Source organism: Bactrocera latifrons, unplaced genomic scaffold, assembly GCF_001853355.1.
Source record: "Bactrocera latifrons isolate USDA-ARS-PBARC rearing strain unplaced genomic scaffold, ASM185335v1 scaffold_55, whole genome shotgun sequence".
Taxonomy (NCBI): Eukaryota; Metazoa; Arthropoda; class Insecta; order Diptera; family Tephritidae; genus Bactrocera; species Bactrocera latifrons.
Window position 1 is genome coordinate 589,395 of NW_017537212.1, and position 20,447 is coordinate 609,841.

Consider the following 20,447-nt stretch of genomic DNA (forward strand, 5'->3'; position numbering starts at 1 on the left):
TAATCATTCAAGATATGCTTGACCATAATTTTGTAATGCCTTTTGATCATAATTTGTAATGCTTAGTCTTCTCATATTTCAAAAATATGTTATACATTTGTCACTTATATTTAATTGAATATTTATATATTTAAGTGAATTTGGGTTAAAATTAAAAGGAATTACATTAATGTAAAATGTAATCAAATTATTGTTGTTTCATTAATCRTGCACTACTGTAAATCTTCCAGAGAGGATACTAACGGTGTTGTTGTGTCCACCAACACTAAAACACTGTGCTGCAATAGATATATATTGCTTACTTCGATATTGTAGCCTTTTTCGCGTTGCTCCTTAGATGCATACAAACTAAAAATTCATTGTTTTCATATGATTAAGTCATGTTGTCATTTTCGAAAATACAGTACTCACGACAAAAGGTCTACGGGTTTCAAAAGTAGTTCAGATTTATAAATCGAGGCAAGGAAATTTGTAAAAGCCACAGTGCTGTTGTTGATATCAGAATTGGTACAGTTTTGGTTATGCCCTTGCAACTATCAACAGCCTTATATATAAATAGGTCTCAGTTAAATTCACCTTAAAATACTGACCTTATTGAAGTTACTTTCTCCAAAGCCCGGTATACCATTTCTTGTGCCCCAAAAAGTTATAAAATTATCCTTAGAGGTAACTATTGTACCTTGGTCATTGCATTTGCAATTCTATTAAAAAAATAACAAATTTAATTGAAAATAAAATAAAGAGCCATTGTATTTACTATAATTGTACGGTTTGCAATAAATTTCACCAGTGTTGGCTCCTCGACACCATTGGTGTGTCCTACTCCCAGTTGTCCTTCTGAATTGCGGCCCATCGCGTAGACTCTACCGTTTTCCGATAATAAAATGGTATGCACTGAAGAGAAGCTCACCGTGAGGATTTTATGGGGCAGTTCCAGTTTTTTCTAATTAATTTTAGAAAATATTAATGAATATGTTCAACTAAGGTATATGTGTACATTTATACAGTACAGTAGCTCACTAAAGTGCAATATTATGAAATTCCTGCACCGATAACCCTTTACACCCTTTTATTTAAAAATTAATCAGCATATTATTAAAATACGAAGTATTACATAATTGTAATAATTATTCATTCGAGACAATTTACAAATTTTAGATAGACTGCACTTTTGTAAGGTACTATCCGTAACGTCTGACTATCTGGAAGAAACATACGAATGCTGTTATGTTGCTTTTTTTAAACCCCAACTTCTTGTATTTGTTGCAGCCACAGACATACAAGTCTCCGTTTTTAAAAAGAACTGCTGAAATATTTGGACCGCAAAATATTTTCTCAGCCTTTCCATTCAGATGTGGCAGTAGAACTTTTTGTGGAGTTTTTCTTAAAAAATTAGTTAAATAGCAATAAATTTACTTTTACACACAGTATGTACATAAATGCTTTATAAACGTACTGCTGTGTTTGAAATTTACCCAAACCAAGAGCACCATGCGCGCTGGTACCCCAAACGTAGATCGAACCATCGGTGCTTAAGGCAAGCACATGTTCAGTTCCGGCCGCTATTTTCTCAATCTGTATATCTTGTAGCTTTATTACACTTTTTGGAGTATGGTATATTTTGTTTTCATCATGTCCCAACGAGTATTTCGAATTATCACCACAACTGAGAACAGTACCCGATTGTGTTAAGAGAATAGTGAAGCCATCGCCAACGCATGCGCTATAGAAGATACATATTTGTGCATTAGTATATACATAGATATGTATGTATGCGAGAGTTTGAACAATCTTGTTAGAATCATATCTTAATCTTATATTTGGCATTTTCATTTCGTAAAATATCCAAGAACTACAAATTCGTAAGAGCGTCCGTTTTATTTGCCGATTTTTACTAAATATTACTAAGCCAGCAAAACAAAAAATAAAATAATTGAATAGAATACATATAGTACACTTACGGCTAGGTTAAGGCAAAATAAGCTAGCTTAATTCGTAATTGACCACAAATGTATGTAACCTAAACTCATTAGAATGAGGATTGAACCATGACAGGAAACCGCTGATGATTGCAGCTCTTGGGTAATCACCAGATTTTCGAGGCATGAGAGTGAATCCCCATACATTTTCTTAGAATGGTCCCTTCACGACTATGGTATGACTCGAGTGTATTAACTATTATGACAGTTAGCAGACTCAAATACACAGAAAATATAATATTTAAAAAAATTAAAACTCCGTAAAGACATTACTACGAATTTCCCCATTATCAACATGTTTTAATTTCAATGAATGAATTTACCTTATAATATGGTGGCTTCGAATGCTTTCCATTCTACTGGGATAATGTTTCCAACCTTCAAGCGATGATGAACCGAGTTGGCCGTGTATGCCCTCCCCCCACGCATAAACCGAACCATCTTACATGTGAATATTTAATTAAAATTGTGAAAATATTCTCTTAAAAAATATTTATTTGACGGAACAAACTAAATTTTACCTTTTAATTGCCCTAACAATCACTTACCATCATTAACAACCACAAAATGTGAGTCACTGGCAGCCACTGAGCGTATGCGAGCTTTGGGAGGTAATTGTATAGGATTCATGCCGAAGCTGTTGCCAAATGCCTTCAATTGGTATAATACTGACCTATTAATATACAAAAACATATACTTAATTAATTCTCCTTGACAAGTTATTTCGTGTTGTCTTTTATTTACTGACCGCTTGAAAATTATTTCATTCGGTATGGCAGTTTCCGCATTCATTACTTCCCTTTCGGTGCGACCGGTTGGGAACTCTGTCAATGCTGGTTTAGAATTCCTAACCTCCACACAAAAACTGAGCTCTACACTCTCTTTGGATGATTGTACTTCAGAAGTGATATTTGAAATGGGATTCATTGCAAGTATATCATCATCATAAGAATAACTGACGAAGCAAATATTTATAGAACACTCAATGTACATATGCACAGTGGAAATGTTTTGCCGCTTACCCTTTATTTCTTCCCAAATTTCTAAATATAAGCGGAATCCAATACTCCAAAATCTCAGAGGCATTTGGACGAAGTGAAGCATCCACCTACAGTGTTTTGGTTGCAAGGCAGACATTGAAAAGAGTGTTACATTTACATGTGTGTATGTATGTATATAAATTTGGAAACTTGCTTGCAAAAGATTGCCTAGGAGACTACGTAAGCCCGAAGAATAGCCTGGGGGTATAGTAGTATAATTACCCTAAAAAATTAATGCAACAATATGTATACAAATATGTACAGAGCAGTTGCAAATATCATGCTTAAGAATAATTTTTTATAGAAGTAGAATTTTCATCACAAACTTACCGCCATTATTTTGGATACCAATTGCGAAAGATTTGAGGCCGCAAAACTTTTCTTTAGGCAACACATTTCACCCAGTATACAACCTAATGCCCATATATCACTCTTATGGTCATACTCCTTACCCTCGCACTAAACAGGACTCAGTTTAGTATAATTTTATAAATAAATTCATTAACGACTTGAACTTACCATCTCCGGGCTGAAGTAATATGGCGTACCTAACACGGTTTGTGCCAACACTTTTGTATTCATTATTTTTGATATGCCAAAGTCTCCGATCTTTACAATTCCTCGTTTGTTCAAAAACACATTTGCAGTTTTCAAATCTCTACCAAAAGATAAGTGTATATATATATATATATAAATTTGAACATTGAATGAAAACTTTTATACTTATAGGTGACTCTAAAGAAAATCTCTTCTACCAATGTTATGTCATTTTGTCCTGATGTTGTTGTCAAAGTTATCGGCATAATACAATATTTTTTTGTTTTAAATCGACCATATAAACTCTAATACTTTTAGATTGGAGAAATAACTAAGGTTTAGGAACATTCGAAGCTGTCTTCAGTCTAAAATTTTTATATTTAAATTAACTATGCTTACGTCAATCAATACATACATATGAAACCTGGGTAGCAAATATGGCGATATATTCAATTTAAAGTTAACCGGACTGACAAACAACTGGTTAAATATATGGTGGATTATTATATAAATCTTCTCTGACTTAAATGTTTTTATCTTATTCCGCTGACATATGTATCTCTACTATCTAGTTTCTGAGGACCACCACTATATTGTCTTATATTGGTTATAGCGATTTTTAAATATATTAAAATTTAGAAGGTCCATCCGTGGTGTATTAACCGTTCGTAAAAGTATGGAGTTAGAAAAATTATATTTTTGGAATGGATTAGATTAGATTTTTGGAATAATTTTTCATAAATTTTTTAACAATTTTGGAGTACAAAAATTTAGTTTTAAGTTTGCAGATACATGTATGCATGTATAGTATATTTTCCAAGATCTTACCGATGTAAAATATTTTCAGAATGCATGTAATTTATAGCACTTGAAATCTGCTCAAAAACTGCAACGATATACCGTTCAGAAAAATAATCTTTCATCAGACGGTCCGCTATAACTTGCGCCAGGGTGCCCCCATCAGCGTATTCCATTTCAATTAGCAGGGTGTTGTCTCTAATGAAGCTACCCAAATAACTGAAAAAAATCCGTAAATTATATTGATATCGTATTCATAACAGACTTGAGAGAGAAGCCGCAGAGTCTTATCTTTAAAGGCCTTATAATAATGTTTACCAATACTGAAGAAAATTTAATATAAAAAGAAGGACAAAAACTTGACATGCTTAAATGTTATGAGATCCAACAGATTTTTTCCACTTGTATAGAATTGGTTACTTATGTATATATACAGATGTAACCATCTATTTTTAATTTCCATTGMAGTTTTTAATAAAACTGTTTATAATTCCAGTCCTTTAGTACGACATTGTTAAACAGCTTGTTAGGACTTGAAAGTAGTCGTTTTAATTCGAATGATATAAGAAACTTAAGAAGGAAAAAGGTAAAATATTTGTGAAGAAGGCGTCATAAAACTCAGCAGACATTTTGAGACGAATATAATATGGTAATTTTCAAGTAAAAATTTCGGGCATTACTTGTGACTCCTTTAATAAAATTATGTTAACATTTAAATTTAAGTTTTAGCAGCTTCCAATAATCGCTTTTCAATCGGAATTTCGTACGTTTTGAGAACAAATTTTGTTTGGTGGATTTAATGTGTAGTTATACAATTGCATRCGTACACATCCAAACGTTACGTTAAATACCTAATTATATTCGGATGGTGGAGTTTAGAAAAGACTTCAACCTCGTTCATAGCCAAATCTCTTTCTGATGGCGTCAGGTCTGCTAAATTAATTTGTTTGAAAACAATGTGATGATTATCAAATTTGCGTCGATATAATATAGCCACTCCAAACGAGCCTGTAAATATTGAAAGGAGTAAAACGCCTTGTCTACGTACCGAACATGTATTAAAGGTAGTAACTGATAGAAAATAGATATGTTACCTTGTCCGACCACTTTAATTTTTTCATAACTACTCAGCCCTATCCGATTTATACTTGAAGAATGAAGTGCCTTGGGTATGAGACCGGTTATCGATGTATTACAAATTTGTGTTCCTCCGTTTTTATTTAAAGTTTCATCTTTCAATAATGCTGATACCGAAGATAAGGAGTTCGATATAGTGAAGATTTTTTGCGGCGTGACTCCATTAAATGTGGCCCGCTTTTTTGACCTCGATGCAAATGCATTCATGGAGGAATTACTTGATGCTGAGGAATCTGATATACGCCCATTAAAAAGCGGCAAAGAACTGGTCTTAGCTTTAATTTTTTTCATTTTTATGTACAATCCGAAGCTTGTATGTTCATTTCCATCTACCGCTACCTGTACTGGTTTTTGGACGACCCACTAAAACTTGAGGGACACTGGTCAGAGAAAATGTTGTGGTCAATTTTGTTGCCTAGCAACACGAYCTGTTATACGGCTACGAAGCAGCATTTGTCAAATTTGTCTAATTTGTCAAAATCTATATGTTCATATATTGTGTATATTAATTGGGATCTATGTACAAATAAAAAGTGTCCTTAGTCGTAGGGCTTGTGAATGCATGTTTAGTATAAACATAAATGCTGTGAAAAGGCGGCTTTCATACATACTTCCTCATCTCATTCAACACCCACTTAATCGTAAACAAATATACACTTGATGATATTTACCTCGTGAATATTTTAGTTGATGGCTTTTATTTTGTTGTTATTGAAATTATTTTTCTAAGTTTATTGTGGATTGTAAATTTTTTAAAAATAAATCTTAAGTTTACTTCAAGTCGACTAGTAAAATTTTACTTAACTAATACACCAAATCGTTTTACGTTATATTTCATGGATTGTTTAAACGAGGTTATGAATTATGTCCTTTTGAAACAATGATTTCGTATATGTATGTATGTAGTAGACTCTGAGCTGTAAACATAATTTGAGACATACTAACTCATGTACATACGTATGTGTCACATTTCAAGCAGACATAATATTATATATGTATACATATGTCTATACTTACTCTATCGTAGTTCACATTATAAAATTTATATAGGTTGAGAATATACATATACACTTCAGTTTCTCGTAATTCATTAGTAAGTTTCTCCAAGCATTTAAATTATTTAGTTTTGATATTGTACACTATGGGGTAATTGACTACGATGCTATTGGAAACGGAATCTTCGCAAAGGCAGGCATTAACAGATCAGTGCCTTCCGCAGCATAATTTAAATTTACACATCGCTTCTATATATATAAATACAGCTTATTATTATATACACATAATCGTCATCACCTAAAATGCAATACAACGTATAATCAAAAAATAAGAAATTGAGTTTTTTATTGATTAAGATTTACTACATCATATTACATATACGAGTATATACAGATATAACCAAGTATTAACCAAAACTGAAATTTTATTTCAATACGAGTAGAGTCTATTCATTCTTTCGTTCAATTTTCCTTCTACTGTAAACTTAAGAAAGGTAATGTTACGTTAGTTTGCATTTTAGGTAACACTATTTAAATGGGATTTCCACATAATCAAAAATTAAAACATGTCTAACTGTCTGTAATCATCATTAGGTGGTCTCAATTATATATTCCTTTAATATATAAAGGGAATGATTAATTTTAACTACTTAACTATAAATCACGTATTAAATTAAGACATTGTATACCAATTTTGCTCATGAAACTACAATACATATGTAGGTGTTCTTCTTTTTTTTAGTTTGCCGAATATATTTTACTATCGAAGATGTTAAAGATTTATTTTATATCCAATTTAAAGTTGTCAGCTCGAATAAAATTAGTTCTTACTTAATACTTGCTTTGCCTTCATTTATTAGGCGCAATATGAAGTACTCGCTCGCTAACGATTGCATGCTATTTGGCTTTATGCAATTTACATACATATGCATGTATAAAACATATGATATTAGTTCTAAAATATATTGTATTATAAAATTTTGAAATAGCTTATAACTTTTTAATTTTAGTTCCGATKGCATTACTACAACGGCCTTAAACTATTATCATGTTATATATGTAGCTGTAATGTGAAACTGCGTCATTAACAACCATATTCCCACTCAGGAAAATTGTAATTTGCCTCTTACATGGAGGCAAGTTCAAGTTGTTTTGCTTTTATACTGCATCTCAGTGCTAGCCACATTTGGCCAAGTGTCCCSATAATATTTACGATAGCATGTCTGTATGTATGTATGTATGTAGTATGCATGGAAGTACATATTCCACTACAGCACTCTATTGGACGTATATTTCCTTACGAGTATGTGGAATATTTCTGTTCGGTTTAGCAGGAACAACGATTACCTTCGGAGAGACTGGCCAAACTAAAAGTACCTAGCCCGTTAGAGCCAGGAGATTTTTTATCCTGGTTTTTATCGTCRTTGTCAAAGTTATCCCCCTAAAAGTATAACAAAATTAATATTTTATGAAGACTCTGAGTTCATTTAAAGTAAAATTCTACCCGACGTTCACGTTGCTCTCTGATCTTTCGTGCCAGTGCTAGAAAAGCCTCCTCAATATTAATGTTACATTTACAGGATACTTCAAAGAAGGGCATATCAAAATTTTCAGCAATCTAATATTTTATTTATAATTGCACAATATTAAACCAATGGAAATATACACACGTCTTAAGTATTAGTTTATTTAGTTGTACTAAAAAATTTACTTTTAACTTACTTTTTCGCCCCTTTCTTTGTCGACCGCCCGTTGAGTAGCAGAACTTTCACATTTATTGCCCACTAAGACTTTGACAACATCCGGTGACGCATTCTATTCAAATGAATACAAAAAAAATTATTCGTTTGTATATTTATTATTTACTTCAGCGTGTTCTTATACAATTGTATATCCTTATTAAGAGCATTTCAAGTTTTCATTGCCCTTTCTGTATTACATTTGAGACTATTTTTACATTAGCATCGCAAGAAAAAAAGTGAAAGTTACCATGTTAAAGTTTTTTTGCAAACCGGGACTTATCGCCATATCTATACATAATAAGCATTACAACACTTTCTCTGAATTTCCTCACATTTTTATTTCACAACAACATATTTAGTTATCACTTAAAATTATTGTATCGAATTCAAAAATTGATTGTCATCTAAGTACTTGCTTTTGGAATGAAAATGAAGCCACGTCCGCCTCGTCTACTTCATATTAAACTAGAGAAGTTATGGGTTATAAATGGATGTGTCAAAAATGTTCCTTCGTATAACCATTACATCAATTTCCAAACAATTGCATGGGACAATAAGTGAGATGTCTCATAGACTGAAAACTGAATACACCCTCATATATTCCGCAGATTTATTTCCGCTTCCCCGAATACATATTATGGTATATCATATATCTGGGATGACAAGTTTTATATTTCTCTTCATTATTTATTTGTCTAATTTCTTTTTATGCGTACATTAGTTTTATAATGCTTGTAGTGATAGACGTGCGAATGCCAATTTAAAGAATATTACCCACTTACACCTATTTACGAAAACTTCGTACCATTTTCTAAAAATTAATAAACATTATACCCGTGTTGTCCGTTGCCCTCTTGGGCATTTAAACCTTTGATTATTTTATGAGAATTTATGTTTGCAATTGTGCACACATGTATGAATATTTATAGTCGTATAATTAACAAGACAAACCTCTTGGATATTTCGAAGCCAATATGATAAATTGTTGTAACTCTCCAAATTGGTCACATCATACATCAGTAGGATACCCATTGCTCCGCGATAATAGGCCGTCGTTAATGTTCGAAACCTTTCTTGTCCAGCTGTGTCCCAAATTTGTAACTTTATTGGCACACCATCCAAATTGATTAATTTCTGCTTGAAGTCGATGCCTAGTGCAAATATTTATAGATAATATTATTAGTTAAACAAAAAACGAAAYCATCCTTTCCTCATATCATGCAGTAATGGAAATGTTTTCCACACTCAATGGACAAACATATCTAACACTAAAAAGTGCTATCCATTTGTATTACAAGTACTAAGTAAAGCAAATTTTCACAATTTCAGAGAACTCCGATAAAATATATTTCGACACGTTTTAACATATTTAAAAACATGTCTGCGTATGTATATATAGACGCACTAGATAGCTCCAACTGTTTTCCATTATCTCTTTTTTCTTATCGCACACTCTTTTGTAAAGAGATCAAGAAATGCAGTCTAAGTACATATATATGTACATAATTTTTTGGATAACTTTTGAATTAATGCAAACCCTCTGAAAATGAGATTTGCAAAAATCTGCATATTCAAACCATTACTACTAAGTTACCTATAGTGGAGATGTATGTGTCGTAGTATTTTTCGTCACAGTATCTATGGACAATACACGTTTTACCCACATTGGAATCACCTAGCACCAGAACTTTATACGTCGCCACAAAGTCCAAAGCCATCTCGATTTACGGTTTCAATGACTTTCCAGATTAATGCCTGGTTATTTGTCTATATGTTGTTTGCTTTACAATACGAAACAGCTCAAAAGGTCGTTGAAGATTTTATTTGCAAACTTTGTTCATTTATATATGTACATATATTGTATTATATTATATTCTTTATTGGATATGGACAACGCAATGAGTTATACTTTGCTTTCTTTTGCTCTTAGTATTATTTTTATCTTCGCGATTTAGAATTTTTTGGTGAATTTTATTGTTGAAAACTTGGAATGGAAATTGTTAGCAAGTCTTCAGTATACAGTATGAATCAGCATCATCAAACGGACTTATAAATGGATTCACGAAAAATCAATACAATCTTGACATATGAAAACAAGTCAAATGCAGACCAACTCCTAACCAACAGTTTGCTTGTGGAGTATTTGTGGAACGTGACAGACTTGTTCGAAATCAACGCCTGCGTTTTGTCAGGCATTCGGTTGAAGGGTTGTTATGCACATCTACGGGGTTGAAGACTGGTTGATTATTTGTTTACGATTTCTTTCCAACACAGATGTAGCAGTGAAGGGAATTTGTTATTCTCAAAACAGCTGAAAACATTCGAAGATTACGAAAGCAAATGAAAATAGATATGAATGTACATGTATGTATACACACCAATGCGAGTAGGTAGTAGTAAGCGTTATTTTATTCAGTGTGATATAATTTTGTTGAAATAGTCTCGTGTTGTGTTTTTAATTACTATATTATTAAGAAATATATGTACATATACCTTTGTAGAATACTAATACCACGCAAATAATAACGCAAAATCATATGCAACAGCCGTAGCGAGTGAGGAACACGACAAATTTTTATATTATTATATCTTATACATATTGTTTAAATGAGTTAAGCATCCACCCCCTCTTCCCGGTAAAACTGGCGCATCCTAATTCAACAGCAATTCACCACAACTGATGACACTACAACACACCTCACCACACCTGTGCTCCTACCCACCAAACAAAAAGGATACACAACGGGATAGAAGACATAAATCGCTCTACACAATTCGCACAAGTTAACATACACACTGAGCCGCGTCGACACCTACGTTACAATACAATTAAGTTCACAGCAGTCCTCTGCGATATGGTCGTCCATTACCTTGTGCAATCATTTCTTTTATTTTCTTGAACATTTAATAAAGTTAACTCTTAAAGGGTTTACTATTTCATCATTAAATAAAGTATCGTTCTTTGGCATAATTAATGGTTTAATAAGAACTAAAAATTAAGTGCTGAATGTTTCCCACTAAATTGGGCATAATTAGTCACATATGTATATAAAAATTACGTGTCACGTTTTTTGTCCACTATGATTCCTAAACTACTGAACCGATTTTAGTAAAATTTAGTACACTGTGTCCAGTTCGAACCAACTTAGAAGTTAGGATAGTAAAAACTATTCATAAATAAAAAATACAGTGAAAGCACTATGAAATGGACGCTCTATTAAGTGGACACATCCGTTAACCATGCACATGTTTCATGTTTATTAAGTACAATCTATTAAGCGGACAACTGTAGGTTCATAACCAGACATTGTGAAAGCAGCCTGAAATTCATTATTTTCTCCAATGAAATTTAYTTGTATGAACATATGTCAAATTAAACCTCAAGTATAATCGCTTGAATTCTTATACCGACAAAAGCGATTTCGTCTTTATTCGTAATAAAATTATCACTACATTAAATAGTTTATTTTATGAATAATAGTATAAAATGTATACCACGGCAACGCGTCGCCAGTCCACTAGTATATATATTATATATAATTTATACATATATGTTTGTTATATTAGTATATTTTAGATTAAGGCAATATCATTTGACATTCGTTTCAAGAGTGAGCGTAATAGAATAATTATGGAAGCAATGTTAGCTAATTTTCTACCAGTTACGAGTGTAGGCACAGAGATATCTATCCAACGCAAATCATGCCATGCCAGATAACATGTGCCGTGATTATTCTATTCAATTCACTTCAGAGTGAATTCACTTCAGAACTAAAATTTAGTTTAACCACTAACCCGCTATTTATTTGAAAACTGAAATTATAAAAAAAATATATACTGTTACAGCAATACTTTTCAGGTAATTATTTTCATTGTGCAAAATGTCAACAAAACGATTTTATGAATTTGGGCTATATGGCGTATGAGTAACATTTTCATTGTTGCTTTAAATGTACAATAACTATTAATGCATTGATGACGATCGTGTTTCTTAAAGTGTTCAAATATTGTACCTTTTTGTTATTTAGAAATAATAATAATAGTTTGCAAAAGTCGGCAAACAGACAACTAATATACATATATATGTATGTATATACATATAATAATATTGAAAAATATAGTTGCAGAGTGCTTTAATTTGGGCATTAAAAAAATGGAACAAGCTACCTTTTAGTGATGTCATTTTGTTTATAAAAATGTTATTATAGTTTGGCGATCCACTAATTCAAAATAAAGTAGAACACACGCATGTGTGTATACATATGTATGTATATTCATTTYCATTAATATTCGCATATTATAAAAGATACTATGCGTGTGAATGAATATGTAGTTGTACATGTTTGTACACATACATATGTATGTATATGTGATAGCTATATGGATACTTTAATATATGTGGTTTTAATAAAATCATTAATAGGTGAAAATTCTAAAACCAGACAAATATCTACGACTCAGTTTACCATCTACGTACTATGTAAACATACAAGCATACATACATATATAGCCCATTACATATGTACACGGTGTTTCCATATATTCATACATTTCAGCAACGATATGCTCAACATTGCACAGTGGGGGAAACGGCTGATTTAGTGGCAAATTATTTATAATTTCAGAAAAACTGATGCTATTTTTGTACCGCTAATTTTTTTAATCATCTATGAAACTTTCTTCCGATTGTAAGCCGCTTTAGTATCAATTCTCACAATGTTGGTTAGATTCTTACAGGTGTCTATAGATCAATTTTTCAGAAAACCAAGCGAAAAAAATCGTGTTTTTTGACCCACCCGATATATAGAAATATAACTTTACAGAGTTTTGTTTGCTTTCGAAGATATAAGAACATCGTTTTTAATTTTCCTGCCCGCTTTTTTTTTTTTTGTGTTAAGTTTAGGTCGTCCAGTATTTGAGTTTAGATCCACCACTTTAAGCTCATTACCAATCAATTACTTATTGCTTGCTTCAATATGTTTATACATATATTATATTTCTATTACAACAGAAGTGTTAGCGCATACATTGCGATCAGAATTCGTTTTATCAAGAATGAATCTACAAAATTATAATACGTGCAGGTTTATAAGAACTTTATTAAAACGCAAAACAATGGATATTTTAAATATACCACATATATGYACATACATACATATGTACATACTATTATATAATAGTRTATTAAGACTGAACACGAGATTAGTTTAGATGGGAGTAAAAGCCTTAATTCAAATAATAAATTGGTTATTTACCCAGCTTATGTATGTACATCTGTTGTACATGCAATGCACATATAGCAGTTTATAGTACATATACCATATCATCCATGATATACCAACATATGTATATGCTGACACGAATTCACTAAAGCGAAACTGACATGAAAAGAAAACAAGAAAAAAAAAGAGAAAAACAAAAAGCCAGCAAAATATTACCCCTTCATTGGCGTTTTCTTTATGCAGCTGTAATATCTTCAATCAATTATGAGGTTAAACAATGCACAGCAAAGAATACAAGAATATAGGTTCGAAGCCGCCAACAAGATGACGCTGTCGATATGGGTTTTACGAAATGGAACTTTCGGCGGCGCATGCCAAGTTGTTAAAGTATTCCAGATGAGCAATTTGACGCAAACAGATTGTCTAAGCGCTTATTCCCCTTTATCTGTGTAAATACCTCAATCATCACACACCAGCGCATACCAAGGGGACCCTCACTTTTGACAAGAGAATTTCTCTCAAGAGAGCAAGAATGTGGAGCGGTATAAGTTTACTGTTACGAGCGTGGAGATGACATCACTTACAACGCCAAAGACAACGAACACCAGAAAATATAAGAATATTTGCGAAAATCATACACCTTGTCGACCTTACTCAAGTAATCTACCTACGATCGACCTCTCCAATTTTATACTCCTACTCGCTATATACTATACATGTATGTATCTGCAGATGAGGCAAACAAGTATTGAATACTTTATATTGCTTTTATTTCGCATTTTAACCAACGTATGTATGTATATAGATATGTACATGGGTATACATTCACGTATACCTTTAGATACATTTAATATCTATACGCTCATGAACACAAGTACGAACAAATGTACTCGCAACTACCCACCAATGTCGTGATATAGTATAGAGCGCGGAAAGTGGAGAGTGTATTTTCTGCGATTTACTTAAATTATTGAGTGGGTACACGTTAAGAAAGCAGAGGTATGAAATCCACAAATTAATAATACTTACCTTTTGTACTACAACAACAACAAGAGATTTCCCTCTCCATTGTATATACATATTAGCTGTTTTCGGTTCACCAAATCTTGTAATGTATCGAAGGATTGCATATCAAGCAGTTAAAACAGTTTTATAGGATTTAGGATTAGGAGTCGACAATCGAAGAGAGCGTAGACCGTTTGTAAGTAATAGAAAGATCGATCTACCAGGTAGTATTTTTTTAAGATTTTTTCAGTGTAGCAATAAATACTAACACAACATCAAGCTGCCAACCAGTTGGAATAAAGCTAAAAGACGCATACACACATATGTGAGTAAATACACACCTACACAGATAACATTAAGGTATTCGTATCTGCGAGTGGGTCGGTGTCTATAAGCAAGTGAGAACACACGTACACAAATGTTGAATGTGTGCTAGCAGTTAGCGGCTAGATGCCAATATCGTAGCAGACTACTACGCCACAATGAATCAGTCTTGTGAATATTCGCGAACTATGCGGTCGCCATATGATGATTTTTCAATCGTGTCGGATAGCGGTGAAGAAGGTAGAGGGAATAGCCACAGCTATGGAAACAAAAATTATAGTTGTACCATACCATATCACGCGCGTGAAAATTCGTTGCCATTTAGTTACGGACAAATAAATAAGACGCCGACCTCATTGCGTAGTGTTGGTCCATCTAATGGAATCCATCGCCTTCAACATGGCGCTGATGCTGGCTCCAGTGATGCTATCGATTTCGGATTCGGTTCAAGTTCAGTGCCATCCAAGGCGGATGAAAATTACAGTATGGACGCGAATCTTTATTACGGTGCTAATTCTAACAACGGTTTAACGGCCACATTAAGATCGACAACAACACCAACTGCAAAAAAGTCGGCACAGGGAAGTAACACAGACGCAATAAGTACGATCAAAGCTCAACCACGACTTACGAGTCCGATATTGGTACGTAAAACGCTCAATAGCCGATCGCCTACGCGTAATGGAGCTACCAATACCAACACTATCGCCAACACATACCATTACAAGTATGGAAACGACGATGACAATATTTTCGGCGCTCCCGTCGGCATCAGCAGTAGAAGCCACAGCAACACTTTAAAAGGCAAATTCGACAGTGACAATTATGATTACAGTAACGATTTCAAACACAATAACGACAACAGTAGCAAAAATCATAGTTTCAACAACAACAAAAACAAGGGCAACAAATTTGGTATTGACGACACAGTCGATGGAAACGTGAATGTGCGGAAAATCCATCCACGCAATGACTTTGAGGAATTATTACGCGAACGTCGGGAAAAGGTTTTCCGTGAACATTACCGATCCGTTGGATCAACTCAAGCTGTCGATGGCATCAATGGAAGTAGGTTTCAAACTTCGCCTAACTCTCAGAAWTTCAACTATGATTTCGAATTTCACTTAAATGTTGACGATGCACCGCCCCCACCACGTCGTGCTCACACTATGGACCGATCGTCGCTACAACAATTACAGCAATATCGTACTCGCGACATTCCAGTTGCCAGCGAGGTCGTTACGCCAACCGTCAATTCGTCGATTGTGGAACGTAATTACCACACAATTGGCTCCTCTATTGCTAATAGAAAAGCAAGCGAAACATGCGCTTCTACTCAGCAAAATTCACTAGTTCGTCAACAAATTCAACCACAGCAACCACAGCAACCGCAACATCAACAACGACGTGAAATTGAAACGCTTTATAGTACAGTGGAGAAACGTACGTCAAAACCTTCTCCAATACAAACACAACAACCGCTTCGATCAACAGAGTACTCCCCATATGGAAATGGAAACGTGAGTACGGCTAGTTATGGATTTGACAATCATAACGAGTATGCTGCAAATAATCGGAGCTCATTGGGAGCCGCCGTAGTTGCACGCAGCCGCAATGACGTGTCACCACCAATTTATGCTACTACCACTAAGCATATCACCACAGCTAAGAAAACATATCACAACCACATTGTATCCGAACCAGAATTGTCTTTTAAAGATCGCACATTGGGGACTTCATTGTCACTGCCAATTGACTCTGCTTCGGCTGGCGCTGTGAATGAATTCGAACCGGGTAAAATTTCGCCATCAATGGTCGCACGCCCCGAAACACCAGCATTTCCAGTTACTCCACGTACACCACATGGTGTATACAATGGACAAAACAGTCCTACGGGCTATTCASCTAGCCCAATGTTACAACAAACAGATCTAACGAAAGGAAAATCAACACTAGACTTGCACAACTACTCTTCGGAGACAATTTACCGTGCAAGTTGCCGCCCACGCCTCGACTCCAACATGTCAATGGTTAATAGTGAACCGCAGGAAGTTGCCGCACATCTGGTCAAATTTGCCAAAGATTCGTCGAAATACTGGTACAAGCCGAATTTGTCGCGCGAAGAAGTTGTTCAGTTGTTACTACATGCTGAACCAGGTACATTTATAGTTCGTAATTCCACAACATACAAGGATAACTATGGTTTAGTGGTACGTGTTTACCAACCACCCCCAAATAGTGAACTTACAGGCCAACCCGACGATTTAGTGCGCCATTTCCTCATTGAGCCAACAAAACACGGTGTACGCTTGAAGAGTTGTGCCAATGAACCAGTTTTTACATCACTATCAGCTCTTATCTATGAACATTCAATCAACAAATTAGCCTTGCCCTGTTTGTTACGCATACCCGAACACGATTTGATACCATCGTTAACCGAACCGTCTAGTGCTCAAAAGCAATTGCTAACCCAGGGCGCAGCTTGCAATGTACTGTGGCTGTACTCATGTGACACTGAATCATTAACTGGTGAAGAGGCAATCCGTAAAGCCATACGACAATTATACTCCCAAGATCGACTGCATATGCCAACAGAAGTGCACTTTAAAGTCACTCAACAAGGAATTACCATCACCGACAATACCAGGAAAAAATTCTTCCGAAAACACTATCCCGGCGATAGCATCTCATTTTGTGCCATAGATCCAGATCATCGTCTCTGGGAAATCCGATTGACGGAAGAAGAAGGCAGTGACAAAAATAGTACCCCGGTCGGAGCGCTAAAGAAGACAATATTTGCGTTTGTGGCTCGTAGCTCGCCAAAATCGAAAGACAATCAATGCCATGTATTTTGTGATTTAGACATTCATCAGCCAGCTTCAGCCATTGTTTCCTTTGTCAATAAAACATTGCCAACTGAGAAAGAACGTAATTTTGTGCTTTGAAAAAAGATGAATACGGAGCCCAGATAACTTGGAAAACCAACAAAGTAAGAAGAAATGTTATTTCCACATTAGTTGAAAGTGGTCGCACCAGTGCTCGTGTATATACATATGTACATATTTATATTTTTTGTTATTATAAATACTAGTGCAAGAAACATACACATTTTTAGAATATTACAGAGAGATCTCGTTAGACAGTCGTCAAAATGACCTAAATCTTCCTTTGCTTAAACACTCTGTATAAAACTATATACATACATACGTAGGTATGTATATAATTGTATATAATTCATGTTTGAAAAGAAATGTGTTATACTTGTACTCTTCTCTAGTCAAATTTCGGTCAATATTTCCTAATTAATTTCTATTTGTTTATAATTTTCAAGTTGCAGGTGTGCATAACATGTACATGTGTACACATACATTCATATGTGCACGGATGGTAAAAGATCATCTTAAAGTAAAGTAATGAGGAAATAAAGAAAATAATAAATTGAATAATGCTTCAGCGTACTCGACTGGATTGTAAATGTTCAAAGTTTTATTAAATATCTAAACATTTACATTTTAATTTACCTATATTCGCTCGATTTGATCAAATGACTACTGCTACATTGATGATATAAATTTTAAGTTCACAACTTATTTTTTAGAAAATTATATCCACCGCATACCGTTCGTCATTATTTGGAAATAGTGATTAGAAATTATATATGGTCATATTCAACATTATGTGTATATGTATGCATGCAATGCAATATGTAATATTTATAATGTACATACATATATGCACATGAATTTTAAACTTTGTATATACTTAAAAAACATTCTTTCAAAACAAATAATTCAAATATAATTGATTTTTTTCCCCTTTTTTAATTTTCACTACAGTTATCCAAGCATTTATACACCGATCAAGATTCCTTATGGCCAAATAAATAGAGAGGGAAATCAGAAATTCACATATTATACACATGTACGTTCTTTAAAAAAATTGTACCTGTAATATAACTGAAATGACGGGGCCTTAATATCAATATATGAGGTATTAGCACTCGAACGTCTACACTAAAAATTTATTCAGCTCTAAATCAACTAAAATGATGTCCCAGTTTAGTTTAAATATATGAATATTGAATACTTCAATATTATTCATACATATGTACATATGTAGATATGTATATGACAGTGTATACGTATGAGCTTGTGTATGCAAGTTTGTATGTATGCTCATATTTATTGTATTGTTTATAATTTTTTTGTACATAGCTTTCATTCTAATTATATTTGACATTGTGCCTTAACATTAATATTAATCAAATCGAATAAATCCAACACTTAAAATAGTAACAAAAATTTAAACATGTTCATTTAAGGGTACTTACATATGTATGTGTTCGTTTGCCAAAAAACTAAAAAAAATATATGTATGAATTTAAGTTCTAAAATGAAGTTCTAGCCTTCGTTTAAATCCGATGTTAGGGGTCATACTGATATACTGATTTCGTTGCATTCACGCAATTATTGTCAGAGTCAGAGTATTGTGGAAATTACTTTTCAGAGCTGCGCATAGTTTTTTCTGATCTTATGTATGTAGAAGGCGCACAATGAATACATCTAATATCTCACGRAATTGTTTAGCACAAACTTAATAAGAGCTCTTGAGGGAAGAAGGTTAAACCAAAACTGAGACGAAACAGTATTTGATATTGACCCCAAGCTCATAGGTGTTTTTGTTTTGTTTTTTTGTTTTTTTGATTTTGGCAATTTTTATGTTATTGCTACATTAATTAGATGCAGTTGGATGTACAACCATGAATGAAGTCATAATGATAATAGAGGCATGATGTCATGCCTCTGGCCCGAAAGACGCGCAAACAGTGAAAGTGTTTAAAGTAAAAGCACTAAATAAAAAGTGCCCCAAAATTAAGCCAAGATTTGAATTAATTATATATATAAATAAAAACGAACGCAAAATTTAAATTTACCAGCATTTATGTACATATGTAGTAAAATGTTGATTACCATAACCGGAGAGTGGACTCTTCAGGACGAGCCGAGCGGAAACTCGCACCAGGTGGCGTGCTTCTTAACTGCCATCTCTAAATAATAGCGGCAAATTACTGTCGAAAATTCCTCATGCCAATAGATTTTGCATTATTCAAGTACGAATAAACGCGRCAGCAACAATGAGCGCTGAAAAATCATTTTTTTACCGCGTGTTAAAAAGTAAAGTTGGCTTCAGAAAACGAAGAAATTTAAATTTTTTTTAATTTCCTGACGAGTGATGGTTAATTCTTGTACAAATGAATGAAAGTACTATTAATAAATTAATTCGTTTTCTTTGAACAAAGCTTGGTGGCCGCTGTTCGAAAATTTCACACAAAATATGTTCGGAATAGTTTTTTAACTTCGACAACTGTTAAGATTATTTTGATTTTGAAATGGCGCAAATTCAAATATTGCGTTAATTTTGGCACGCACGCTATAAGTTTAGTTAAAATGTATAACCACAAAATTTTCCAAAATATTTAAATTATTAACAAATTATACCTTATATCCGCTTGTGGCAGCGTAATAACAAGGCGTCATCCTTTACTAAGTATATGTATGTATACGTATTTTATATAGTTTTTACAGTAGGTATCCAATTACCAAATTCCGATGGTTCATAAATATTCACCAAAGAAAGGAACACGAGTACATGCGTGACGTCAGCGAAA

The 20,447-nt window shown here is 33.7% G+C and overlaps 3 protein-coding genes across 3 annotated transcripts; 1 reads left to right on the plus strand and 2 right to left on the minus strand.

The window, feature by feature from the left end:
* Positions 1-141: 141 nt before the first annotated feature.
* LOC108974416 (serine/threonine-protein kinase Nek8) lies at positions 142-5,797 on the minus strand. Its single transcript, XM_018942234.1, is given in 16 exon segments — positions 142-348; positions 412-533; positions 591-701; positions 758-943; positions 1,218-1,383; positions 1,457-1,723; positions 2,303-2,420; positions 2,528-2,652; positions 2,728-2,934; positions 3,002-3,087; positions 3,174-3,242; positions 3,350-3,478; positions 3,539-3,677; positions 4,385-4,573; positions 5,206-5,366; positions 5,369-5,797. Coding segments are annotated over 16 exon segments (2,625 nt in total). The 5' UTR covers positions 5,783-5,797; the 3' UTR covers positions 142-212.
* Positions 5,798-6,873: 1,076 nt separating this feature from the next.
* LOC108974348 (ras-related protein Rab-8A) lies at positions 6,874-10,487 on the minus strand. The gene is made up of 5 exons (XM_018942105.1): positions 9,823-10,487; positions 9,180-9,379; positions 8,209-8,301; positions 7,991-8,104; positions 6,874-7,927 (listed from the first exon to the last, which is right to left on the minus strand). Exons 1-5 carry the CDS (start codon positions 9,944-9,946, stop codon positions 7,814-7,816), a joined length of 645 nt encoding a protein of 214 aa, XP_018797650.1. The 5' UTR covers positions 9,947-10,487; the 3' UTR covers positions 6,874-7,813.
* A 4,435-nt stretch (positions 10,488-14,922) lies between these two features.
* Positions 14,923-17,731, plus strand: LOC108974434 (tensin-1-like). The gene has a single exon (XM_018942263.1). It carries the CDS (start codon positions 14,938-14,940, stop codon positions 17,722-17,724), a length of 2,787 nt encoding a protein of 928 aa, XP_018797808.1. The 5' UTR covers positions 14,923-14,937; the 3' UTR covers positions 17,725-17,731.
* Positions 17,732-20,447: the final 2,716 nt, after the last annotated feature.